General features: G+C 39.1%; 1 protein-coding gene across 1 annotated transcript; it reads right to left on the reverse strand.

The window, feature by feature from the left end:
• Positions 1–1,134: 1,134 nt before the first annotated feature.
• Positions 1,135–2,091, reverse strand: LOC308416822 (olfactory receptor 5A1-like; the record flags this gene model as incomplete). Its single annotated transcript, XM_080911916.1, has 1 exon — positions 1,135–2,091. One exon carries the CDS (start codon positions 2,089–2,091, stop codon positions 1,135–1,137), a length of 957 nt encoding a protein of 318 aa, XP_080768042.1.
• Between the last annotated feature and the right edge of the window lie 10,997 nt (positions 2,092–13,088).

A 13,088-nucleotide genomic window follows, 5' to 3' on the forward strand; every position in this document is an offset into this window, starting at 1 on the left:
CACTTCTTAGAGAATGCATGGAAATCAAGGCAAGGCTAATGGTATAAAAGTCTATCATCAAGGTTCAGAGAGTCTGTAGACAGGACATAGACTAGGAGCCACATATGCTCAAGAGTGAAACATGATCTAGTGAACAGATACGAAATCAGAGTGTCTCATGAAAATTTTTCTCTTCCAGCTGGTCATACATAGTCATGAGAAGATTTCAGGCCGAGAATTCAAGCCATTCTTCTTCCAGGTGCAGCCAAACTTTTGATATTGTAACATGGCACCATCTACAAAATTCATACCTGAGAACACAACTGAGTTTTAAATTTTTTTCCAAAAATATTTGATAATGCTTAAAAGTGAGTTTGCAATTTTGCATTGGGTCACATTGATTACTATCTTTGGCTACAAGTAACCCTAGGACTGAGAGTTGGAATCCCCAGTATGTGGCCCCTCATATATTCTATCCTTGCTCTTTCCTCATCATGACCTTGCCGATATAAAAGTCGGTGGTCTTGGCTTCCTTTATCTGGCCTCTGTGAATGTTATGATTGTACACTGTAGTCCTCTACTCTTCCTAAACATAGTTTACAGGTGCCCTCTGAGTTCCTGCCTCTGAGTCATCATTGTTGAAATAGTTTCTGTGGGAACTCAGGTTTCTAATCCAAGGTTAATATTTCTAATTAGCACCAGTAATGGACAGGTAGTAATCCAAGACAAGGGGGCAGACATATATATCCCCAAAGGCAGAAGAACTGGCAATAACCATGCTTTATTGTAATGAAGACGTCACTGAATGACACATCCCAATTACTAGGCTTTGGCTCATGTTCCCAAGACATGGGACCTTGAATTTAGCACCTGGTAGCCTATGGTAGATGAATAGCATCAAAAACGTATGCATTACATTACAAGTGACCAAATTTAAAACCTAACACTAGCCCATAACAAGAAAGTAAAGTGAAGAAAAGAAATGTCCATTAAGCACAACTGTCTGTTGAGAAGCAGGTAGGACGTATTGCTTGAAATAGCTTCTTTAACTTACTACTGATTTTCTGAGGCACATTATTATTTTATTATTTACATTTAACAAAAGGCTTAAGGTGGCTTTGTTCTTTTTTCTGCTATTCTTTTTTAACTAAGAAACTACATAGCACAGAGACAGGACATCTGCTTCTTCCTCTTCTTGAGTTTCTTCAATGCTTCTTTGATCTCCTTGTTTCTCAAGCTATAGATGATGGGATTCAACATGGGGATCACTGCACCATAGAACATGGACACCACCTTATTTTTGTCCTGTGAGTATCCAGCATTAGAATGGAGGTATGAGAAGAGACCTGAGCCATAGAAAAGGACCACCGTAGTCAGATGAGAGGCACAGGTGTTGAAAGCCTTCATCTGCCCATGGGTTGAATGAATCCTCATGACAGCAGCAATGATGTAGCCATAGGAGACCAAGACAATCAGTGCTGATGCCCCACCAACCACACATACAACCAGGAAGTTCACTACTTGGCTGACAAAAGTGTTAGAGCAAGACAAGGACATCAGAGGTGGCAAGTCACAGAAAAAATGATTAATGACTCGAGATCCACAAAAATGAAGCCGGAATATGGAGCTGGTTTGGATCAAGCCAGTGAGAAACCCTCCTGTGTATACTGTGATGGTCATCCCTACACAGATGGTGGGTGACATGAGGGATGGATAGAGTAGAGGGTTGGAGATAGCTGCATATCTATCATATGCCATGGCTGCCAGGAGACAGCACTCAGTACCTCCCATTCCAATAAAGAAGAAAAGCTGTATAGCACAGCCTACAAAGGAGATGGACTTCTGTTCCCTGAAGAAATCACAGAGCATCTTCGGGGCTATGGAGGAGGTGTATGAGATATCAACAAAGGACAGATTGCTAAGGAAGAAGTACATGGGGGAGTGGAGGTGTGGGTCCATTCGGATCAGGGCAATAAGGCCCAGGTTTCCAGCCAGGGTCACCAGATAGATCCCCAGAAACAACACAAAGAGGACAATCTGCAGTTGGGGATGCTCTAAAAATCCCAAAAGGATGAAATTAGTCACCATGCGTATGTTTCTTCCCACAGCCATGTTTTAATTTCAGTGTCTTCAAAGGCCCAGAGGTATATTCCTAGGGACAACAAAAAATCAAAGTGAAGAAACGCTTCTACTTTGTCAAAAAAATAAGAGACTCCTACAACCAGAAGATACCCCAAAATTTGAACATCCTATGTCTAGTGCAGAATTCTCCTCTGTAATGTGTGGAAGTCATTATCATATTTATCTGACAAACTTGTTAGTGTAAAGCACATCTTGGCAGTATTGTGATCACAATGATCACAATAATAATGAAGTGACTTGTTAGTGGTATTTGAGCTAGCAATCTCTCTAAGTTGCTCCAACTGTTACACTACACTATTAAATCACTTAGATTTATAAATGTATTCCTTTCTTTTCTTTTAAATTATTTATTTATTTAAATATTTATATATCAATATTAATATATTTATTTATAATATTCTATTTATTGCTCTGCTGCATACACACACACACACACACACACACACACACACACACACACACACACATATATATATTTACTGGCCAAAAGAGGGCATCAGATCCCCTTATAGATGATTGTGAGCCACCATGTGGTTGCTGGGATTTGAACTCAGGATCTCTGGAAAAAAGGAACAGTGCTCTTAACTTATGAGCCATCTCTACAGCCCTTCTTTCTAAAGAAAATCAATATATCATATGCTTGCAGAGAAAATTTTGTGTTTCTTAGTTTTGTTTTGTCTTAACTGAAAATCTATGCAGTATATTTTGATAATGGTTTCTGCCCCCTTCTCCTCACAATCCTCCCCACATCCTCACCCACCCAACTCTACACCTTCTTTCTCTTTCTTTAGAAAAGACAGGCCAGAAAATGAATTAAATTGTTAAATATTTTAAATATTGTAAATAATTAAAATAAATAAAAGAGTTAGGAGAACAATAAAAATCACAAGAAACATACAAAGACAAAATTCACAAATGGTAAGATTGTTTTTAAAAGGCCCAAACAAAACAATATGATACACACAGAAAAATCCACAAAATAACATTGAGTTCATTTTGTGTTGGCCATTTACTGGGGTACATGAGACTTCCCCCTTAAGTGTATTTATATACCCAGTGAGTCTTCATTGGAGAGAGGGCTAAAATTCCCATTGCAGTTTATCATTATACTTATAGCCAGGTTTCATGGAATGAAGTTTTTTCTATATCCTCCAAATCTTTCTGTTTCTCTACTCTTTCTTGTTCCCTCCCCTTCCTCTGATTAGCATGAAGCATATAGAGATAAAATTTAGAAAAATGCTGAGCAAACCAGAGTGTGAAAAATCATTAAGCATGTGACATTTGAATGCTTTTCCTACACAAATATCTCACTGTGTGCTTGCTAGAGCTAGATGCCAACGATGTAGATATTAATAAGACATTATTAAGTTTTGAGCACTCAGCACAATACATCATACAGACAGAAAAACAGGTGATCATTAGTACAAACTGACACTGTGCAGTTGAAGAAACACTTACACAATTCCATGGAGCCTAGGGATAGTAGGTGGTGTTTTTAGAAAAGCAAAAGTATAAGGAGAATTGCTCACGTGAGTAAAGGAGCCCTAGTGTGGGAAGATGCTGTGGGAGAGGCTTGGGGGACTGGCTCAGCAACCTTACATTTAAGCAAGAGAAAAACATTTGCAGAAGTAATGGGGAGCAAGCTCAGTACTTGAGGGATAGAAAATGACCAGAGCAGAGAGAGGAGTTGAAGACACAGAAGATAAATTCTGAAAACCAGAGATGGGGAGACACTTTGTGAAAGATCCTTGAATGCTTAAGTAGAAAAGATCCGTGTTTGTTTCAAACACACAAAACATATACATACAAACACACATGTAATTATATAAACTATATAACATTACATACATGTGCATATTCACATTTAATTTCAACCTTCTCTCCACTTTCTGACTTCTGATCCATTCATTTATCTGGCTTAATCCATTGATATGTCTCCATTTTTAGACAGAAGTGATCTTCTTACAATGTTGCGTAGCTTCAATTTGTTTCTTCATTTTTCTGTCCTTCCTTAGAACAGAAACATAAGAAAGACAGCTATTTTTAGAATATGTTTCTCTTAAACCTATGCCTGGCACACAATGGGTATTTACCAAATATCTAGTGGATAAGTATCATGTTAAAAGTTTTGACCTTCTCCCTGTGGGCAAGAAAGACAGCATGAATGTTGTTTTATCTTTCTCTTTTTTCTAAACATTCTGGTTTCTTCCTGTAAGCAGGTGTTTATCTGGTAAGTACACAACTAAAACCCTTGCGGTGTAAGCAGAGCAGTTCACTGGAACAGACTTGCAGAAGTGGTAGGGAGTAGAATTGGGAATCAAGTGAATGAAGAAAGAAGACCAAAACATTGCCTTACAATCCAGAAAGAGAGTTAATCACAGTTTGGTTCAAGACAGGCAGATTTACAAACTATGCTTCCTTAAGCTATTTCCTATAGAAAGAGAAAGCACACTTAAGCCCTGGGCAAACAAAGCCTGCCCATCTTTAGCACAGCACATTTGCTATGATCATCAAAAGCATATTTTATTCAGATGCACATAATTCTTTCCTATTTCACCCAGAACATGGTTTCTAAACTTAATATTTTTAGAATATGGCAAAAGCTAATCATTAATTAATTTATATAATTCCTATGTAGACAGCTGGGTTATTTTCACCTAAGCTATCTGCAGGAGTGTATGAGGCCCACTATATTCCCATACACTGTTAATACTTTTTATCTTTTTCATGGCCTGAGCATCACCATCTCTTGTTTGTTCATTTATTGTTACTTTGTGTTTTCTTTTGTTTTACAGTGGTTGTGAGTTTATTTATCATCTCTACACCCATTGTCCTATTTGTGACTATTCAAAGCAGGGCTCGGAAGTCAGGCAGAGAAGAGCTAGACTCAATCTTTGCATATTTAATCACTTTTGACACACTGGACATGCCAGTGGTGCTGGGAATTGAGTTTAGATTCTACTGCATATAATACATAGGTTTTTCATTAGTGATCTATATCTTAGAACACTATGATATCACACATAGATCTTCAAATCCCACATAAGTTTTTTTTCCTGTGATTTCTCTTAACTTTAAAATAAAAGCAGCAACAGGACTGACTAGTCCAAACATACATACTAAGATTGGAATGATAAAGAAATAATTGATTATTTACCAGGGTTTTGACTAAGATTATTCTGTCTCTATATTGGTTTGATTCTTACCTGCAATTACAGGTTGAACGTGTGTGTGTGTGTGTGTGTGTGTGTGTGTGTGTGTGTGCTATGTGCCTATGTCTGTGTTTCTACATGTGCTTGTGCAGGACAGGGATGGTTATACCAACATTTTCTCTCATGTTATCAACAATATAACATTATACTTGTTCATTCACAACATTTCACATACTTCGCATTTTTGTTGGATCCCTTACTTCTCCTTAATAAATTATGAGATGACACTAAAGTTCTTTGCACTGAGTAGAACTGAATCACATTGATTCATAATTTTTAGAAGTATATATTACTGACAAGAAATGACGTTATGGAAGAACAAGCAATTGTTAAACTATAGAGTTAATATTTAAGCTTTTAACTCTCTGACTCTCAGGTTTGTTGTCATTACTGATGCCCAAACCAATCTGCATGTAAACGTGAGCAACTGATGGTACTTGATCACAGCTGCAACTTTAGTGGGTATGATGCCTCACACATCCCACATGACTAGACAAGACCAGAAACCCAAAATGATTGTAAATAGTTTTCTTATCCTCAATCTTGGTGGGGAGATTAACTTTTAACAATCAACTGAACATGTCAAGGTACAGCAGAATAGATGTCTGATGAGTTTGTTCCCAAACAAATGATGTCTCCGGACACATCTGAGCATGCAGTATGTACCTGTAGATTAGTGGGTTTGTGGTGAATAGAACAATAGACTGACACGAGGGAAAAGTATTTACATGGATCACTTTCCTTCCATCAGTTATCAGAGTGCCTGGATTTTTACAGATGCCCAGTGGATATTTTGTTCATTGACTGCATAAGGGCTACCACACAGACCCTAAATATTTATTCTATTCCCATGACCATCTGATTTTCCCAGCTTCAGGACTGCACAGATGCTTAAAAAATACCAGATTATATTTAAACTATTTAACTAATAAAATAGCACATCTGGAAATCAGTTAGCTAAGATTTTTCCCACTAAGGTAATAAAACTAAAGTCAAAAATAGAATGTCAATATGGTTGGTTAGTACTGAGACTGAAAACTGTATCTCATGCTTTGGAAATAGCCCTTTAGCTCTACCTTATTCTATATCCTGGCATCTCAGTAACAAGTACAGAGACCTTTGACTTTGCATACATACCTTCGTGTGCATGTCCTCAAGAGTCTATAGCAACATAAAAAGCTCTGGCTTGAATACTGATTCTGCTATTTTTATTTCAGCTACATTTTACTGTGTGACCTCTGCAAAGCATATTTTCTCATATGAATGCTAATCTTCTCCTCTTCTGTAGATGGAACAAAATGGTTAACTTAGATGAAAATTGGCTTAGTTTATTTTTTCCCATTTCAAGTTGTAAACAGTAGCAACCACTCAAGGAAACGTTTTCCACATTCTAAAATCTGAAATAGGTAAGATACAGTTGCTCTCACTAAACTCAGAACAGTGAGATCAAAGTTCCAAGGGTCTTTTCTGCTCCACATTTTCTTCCTAGTCACTCTTTTTGTGATCCAAAGATTCACAGGTAACTAGTTCAAGGAAGGGGGGAAAGATGGACTCACCTGGAAGACCTCCAACTCTGTGCGTCACTTAGCTGGATGAGGCCAGACACTGGGGAGAGCGCAAAGCACATTTCTGCCAGAAGCTGGGAAACAGGTCATAATGGAGATGATAAGTAAGCTTTGGATGGGACCAGTTAAATTGACTGCCAAGAGAAGGATTTGGAGTAGGGGGATTTAACTTTCTTTAGGTGCTGACGAGTCTCTCTAGGTAGTGATACATTCCCAAGAGTCCTAATGGGCAGTGTGGCTGGCTCCCTGGTCTCAGGATCAAAAAGGATGCCAGCTTTGTCTGAATAAAGTTGGTATCAGCAACTCACCCAGCTTTTTTTTTTAAATTTACATTCCCAGTCCCCCATCTGGCTCCAACTTGAGCTCCCTGGAGTCACTGAACACAATTCTAGTTTAGCTCTAAAATGGGCAACAGTTCCCTATAGTAACAGTTAACTTTGTAGGACAGTGGGTGCTTTCTATGACTTGCTTGAATTACTCAAGGGTTAGAACTAGGAGTAAATTAGTGCAAACCTCAGAAAAGAATAGAGAGGGAGAGGGGGAGAGAGGAGGGGAGAGAGGGAGAGAAAAACGGATTCCTCATCACTAGATAAGTATAGCGATAATGGAGGGGTTTATCATTCTATCATTCAAGAGTCATAATTAGTTGATTTATTATTTTTTAATCCCAAGTTTCCACTTTACTAAAATAAAGAGGAGAGGACACAGAAGGCTGCTAACATTTTCACTGCATGGAGAGCAAGCAACCTCTCACACAGTTTCCTTCATAATATCCTTGAAGAACCCCCAAAGGAAAGACATCTGCAGTGTATTTTCACATGAGAAAATGGAATTTTGGAGAAGTTGCTTGCCTGCAGTCACATAAACATCTCTTGGCAGAACAGAGACTGCAACAAAATTCTTCCAGTATCAAAAGGCCAGGCTTGATTCTTTGCCCTGAATTGCCCCATAAAAAGATAAATGGTAACAGAAAACATAGCTTTCAAAAGATTCACAAGTAGGGCTTTTAAAAGGAAAGTAGACTTCTGACCAGTCCAGGATTTCCCTCATGTTTTGGTTTTGAAATCTAGCTTTAAAAGATTTGAGTGTATGTGTGCCCTGCAGGGTGGAGCATGATAGGAGAGAAGTGGGCATTGAGTAAATCCACAGGAAACTGTAGCTTCTTTCATGGATGTGCACCTCATCCTGTATGTGTTGGCAGCCATTCTACTTCCATGAAGATGGGAAAAGAATGTTGTGACTTTGCTTGTCCTCCCCACGGCCCCAGCAGCTTACGCTTGCTTGGACCAGTATCCCAAACTAAACAGCCAAACAAATTTCTTGCTCTTGGCCCTCTTTCTGAATTTTTAGGGACTCTTTCATGCTTGACATTAAGGAATAGATGACCATGATTAAAGTGATAGCTTTTTTGGTAATTAAATATTTTTCAGGAAAACAAAACGAAAACAAATTACTGGTCTTACTGCTGAATGAAATATGCATGGGTGGGTGGGAGAAGACTGTAGTGTTTACAGTTGCTACCTGTCTCCCTTCCCCCTCAGAAAAATATTCCTCTCACCCCTCCCCCCTGCTTTTTTGTTTATTTGAACCATTGTCAAGGAAATCTTTTCTCATGACATTTACCATCAGACAGTTTTTTTGAGGAGGTCAAACAAAATTTTAATTTGATTGTTCACAAGCTGCCATGATTTTATAAGTTGTCTTTTGCCTCCCTGCTGTCTTTCCATTCCTTCTTGTTCTTTACTAAAGAAGATTCATTTGTCTGTAGTTTGTGGATGGCCCCAGAACATCCTCTGAACACTCAGTACTCACGGATGCTTTAAGAAATCAGAGAGCAATATGAACAGTTGTGCCAAGAAGGCAGGAAGCTGTGGTCTTCACAACTAGTGTTGATAGACTCAATGAAGCTACAGCAGTCTCAAACAGGGGTAAGCAATGGGTTCAGGAAATATTTAAATAAAGCTCGGTATTAAAGAAGGTGGCAGGTAAGCTGGCAGGTAAGCTTAGCAAGAAGAGAAGAAAACAGAAGGGCTGCAGCTATGTCTTGGTATTCAAGAGTGCTTGCTGCTCTTCCAGAAGACCAGAGTTTGGTTCCCAGCACCCACTTCAAGAAGCTCACAGCCACCAGTTACCCCAACTCCAAGGATGATGATGCCCTCTTCTGGCCTTTGCAGATATCTAGACACACATGGCAGACACACACACACACACACACACACACACACACACACACACACACACACAGTTTTTAAAAAAACTAAAAACTAGTTGGTAATACATGCAGATTGTCAAAACTTAGCAAACTGGGAGAAAAGGGCATGTGCCACTGGGTCATCCCTTAAAATAGAGCCAAATACAATGTATCTCTGGAAAAGTACAACTACCTTCAACTTGCTTGATTTTAACAGTGACACTTTGCTAGAGGGGTTCAATTTTAAGAAGGAACAGCTACAACTGGAAGAAGGCATTGATGGATGTCTGTGCAGAGGCCTGCTCTGCTGGAGCCCAGATGGTAGGAAAGGCCTTATCTATAGAAAGCCATAAAGATCCAAGCAAGAGATTTGTGTTGGCATGGAGATAAATGATTTGACAAGGCTAGCCGGGGAAAGAAGAAATGACACTTGTATGTTTCAAGCATCTGCTTATTTTATAAAGTCATTAATTAGCACTGAAAATACAAAGTGAGTCATTGCCGTGTGTGTGTATGTGTGTGTGTGTGTGTGTGTTGCATGTGTGTGTGTGTGTTGTGTATGCAGGTGTGTGTGCACAAAGACCTCATATTCAGATTACACTCTATCATTCTCCACATAGTTCCCTTGAGACAGGGTTTCTCACTGACCTAATCATTTATGTAGCAATACCTAACTAGCCCTCTTACTGCCTCTACCCTGTACAGCACAGTGCAGTCATGTGGCCACACCCAGCTTATTATCAGGTATGCTAGGATCAGAACTCATGTCTTCATGCTTGTGAAGCAAGTGCTTATACTCAGTGGGCCAAGTTACCATTCCTGAACAATTAACCATGAAGTTTTTCTTATTGGATGGGACAGAGGAAGAGGGAAAACAGCAACCATCAAATACAGTTTTCTCTGTATGCTCCTTGAATTTTTTATTGTAATCTGAAGGTATCATTCTCCTCATACTGATCATCAGTGTATTTGGGGATCAGCTTAGATGTAATCACAATGACTAAGTTGGCAAAAAGTGACTTCTTTTCCTCTCTTTAAGACCAAATTGTAAAGTTGGCCATACAGTGAAAGACCTCCACAGAGGAGAGACCCTCACTCAAGTCTCGGGATAACACAAGCCCTCAAGAACTCATGAGAGACCATCCTTGACTGCAATCACATGAGGTTTATTGAAGTCCAGCGCTGGGGTCAAAACTTGTATCCCACGCAGGGGTAGAAGAGTTCAACACCGAGTGGCTGAGAGAAGAGGTTTTTAAGGAAGACAAACCACAACTGGGGGATAGAGGAGTACACCATGGGAGAATACCAAAAATACCAGTGAAGAATTGTAATGCAAATACCTGGTTTCTCAAGATTATTTATAAGGTGAAAATTACCATGGAAGAATCTTGAGGGGAACATCCGATTTCTCAAGATTGTTTATAATGTGTTATTTAACTTTTATGTTTTTATGGTCAGTCAGTTTCTGAAACAGAGTCACCCTGACCTTAGGACTATAAATTCTTTTATGGTCAGGCAGTTCCTAGAATAGAAGGATAGTATTGCAGAACTGGCTAGCCTACATTTTAGGCTCTACTCTACCTGCTAGGGGGTCTTCTATTTTTCCTATTAGGAGGTCAGGCTTTATCCTGGTCTTTCAATAGGAAGTATTTGTAAGTTGACTTTCCTCTCTGAAACTGCTTCATTTTTCTGTACATGTTTTAGCCTTCTATGATTGAACATCCTTGATGATGCCAAATACTTCCACATAGGATGGAAAGAAAGCAGAGAAACAAACGCAGTGTCTCCAGGCTGACACCTCTCAGAATTCCCCAACTGTACACTCACTTCCTTAATCTCTGCTTCCACCAACTGAAAATTGTACTATCTCAGATGTAGGACGTGCCAGGGAAGACCATCTCAGATTTACTATAATGGGAAACTGCTTGCTGCTATGAATTCAAATGCCAAGATGTCTATCTGCCAAAATACCCCTTTCCTATTGAGTATATCTCACTAAGCCCTTTTAAAATTTTTTTCATAATGTCATGTGCTTTGAAACCTTCCAATGCCCTAACCTCATTATTTCTGTTGCAAGAGGTTCCTAGCACAAGCCTTCATACTTTCTTTATTTTCTTATGAACTCCTTCAAACATAGTCAGGTTGCTTTTTAGTGGACATAACAATTTAGACACTTTGAACACAGCCTCTTAACTCACAATGACAGTCACTATTGCACATAAGCTATTTTGAACTACTTGTTGACTCCCTGTCATGTTCCCAAGCTATGTTGACACATCTATTCTTTTTTTATTTGTTTGTTTTGTGAGACAAGCACTTTCTATATAGCCTTGAAAGTCTTGGGACTTACTATGTAGACCAGGATGACCTCAAATTCATAGAGATCTGCTGCCTCTGCCTCTAAGCTGCTAGGATTAAAGGCATCTGCCACCATGCCCAGCACAGCCATTCCTTTCAAAAATTGGTTTATGGCATCTGGTTTCCGCTCTCACAACCAGTGTAGTACATTGAGCTCCATAGAGACAGCATGGGCAAGCGAGAGCCGGATTGGCACTCACGGAGGAAAATCAACTAAACAGGGACAAAGGAGATCCTAAGAAGCAGAGAGGCAAATATCCTCATATGTTTTGTGCAAACCTGCTGGGAGGGGCACAGAAGAAGCACTCAGATGCTTCCTGAACTTCTCAGAGTTCTCCAAGAAGTGCTCAGAGAGGTGGAAGACCATGTCTGCTAAAGAATGGGAAATTTGAAGAAATGGCAAAGGCTGACAAGTCTCATGATGAAAGAGAAATGAAAACCTACATCCCCCAAGGAGGAGACCAAAATGAAGTTCAAGAATGCCAATGCACCCAAGAGGCCTCTATTGGCCTTCTTGTTCTGTTCTGAGTACCAACCAAAAATCAAAGGGGAGCATCCTAGCTTATCCATTGGTGATGTTGCAAAGAAACTAGGGGAGATGTGGAATGACACTGCCGTGGATGATAAGCAGCCCTATGAGAAGAAGGCCGCCAAGCTGAAGGAGAAGTCCATAAAGGAAATTGTTGCCTACAGAGCTACAGGAAAACCTGATGCAGCAAAAAAGAGAGTGGACAAGCCTGAAAAGAGGAAGAAAAGAAAAGGAAGAGGAAGAGGAGGAGGATAAAGAAGAGGAAGACAGTAATGAAGAAGATAATAAGTAAGTTGGTTCTAGCATAGTTTTTTTTTCCTTGTCTATAAAGTGTTTAACCCCCTGTATACAAGTCATCCCTTTTAGAGAAAAATGTCATGTCAGCCTGTAAAGATTTGTTTTTTTTTTTTTTTTTTTTTTTTTTTTTGTATAGTTAGCACACTGCCGAATGTGTCTTTAGATAGCCCTGTCCTGGTGGTATTTTCAATAGCCACTGACCTTGCCTGGTACAGTCTGGGGGTTGTAAATTGGCATGAAATTTAAAGCAGGTTCTTGTTGGTGCACAGCAAAAATTAGTTAAACATGATGACAGTAGTTTGGTGGTTTGGGAGGACAGTGTTTATGTTTTCTTTTGTTTTTTCTCATCTTCAGTTGTCTCTGATACAGCTTATATAAAGATAATTGTTGTTCTGTTAACTGAATACCACTCTGTAATTGCAATAACAACAACAACAACAATAATAATGGCTGTTTTGTCGATATTCTGAATGCTTCTAAATAAATACATTTTTACTTAAAAATCGATTTATATTTATTATATAAAGTGATAGATACCACAATGACTTTTGCTCAAATGTATCACATCCTTTGCCTATATTCATTCCTCTTCCTCATCTTCTGTTCCTCCCTCCCCCACCCAACTTCTCCTCTTTCCAGATAATCCCTATTATATTTTCATACTGTGTGTGTATGTGTGTGTGTGTGTGTGTGTGTGTGTGTGTGAGAGAGAGAGAGAAAGAGTATGCATGCACATGCGTGCCTTATATGTATGTTCTAGGTTTCACATATAAGAGAAAATAGTAAATATTTTCTTTGTAAGTCAGGAGTACTTC

This window comes from Micromys minutus (genome assembly GCF_963924665.1).
Source record: "Micromys minutus genome assembly, chromosome: 2".
Lineage (NCBI taxonomy): Eukaryota > Metazoa > Chordata > Mammalia > Rodentia > Muridae > Micromys > Micromys minutus.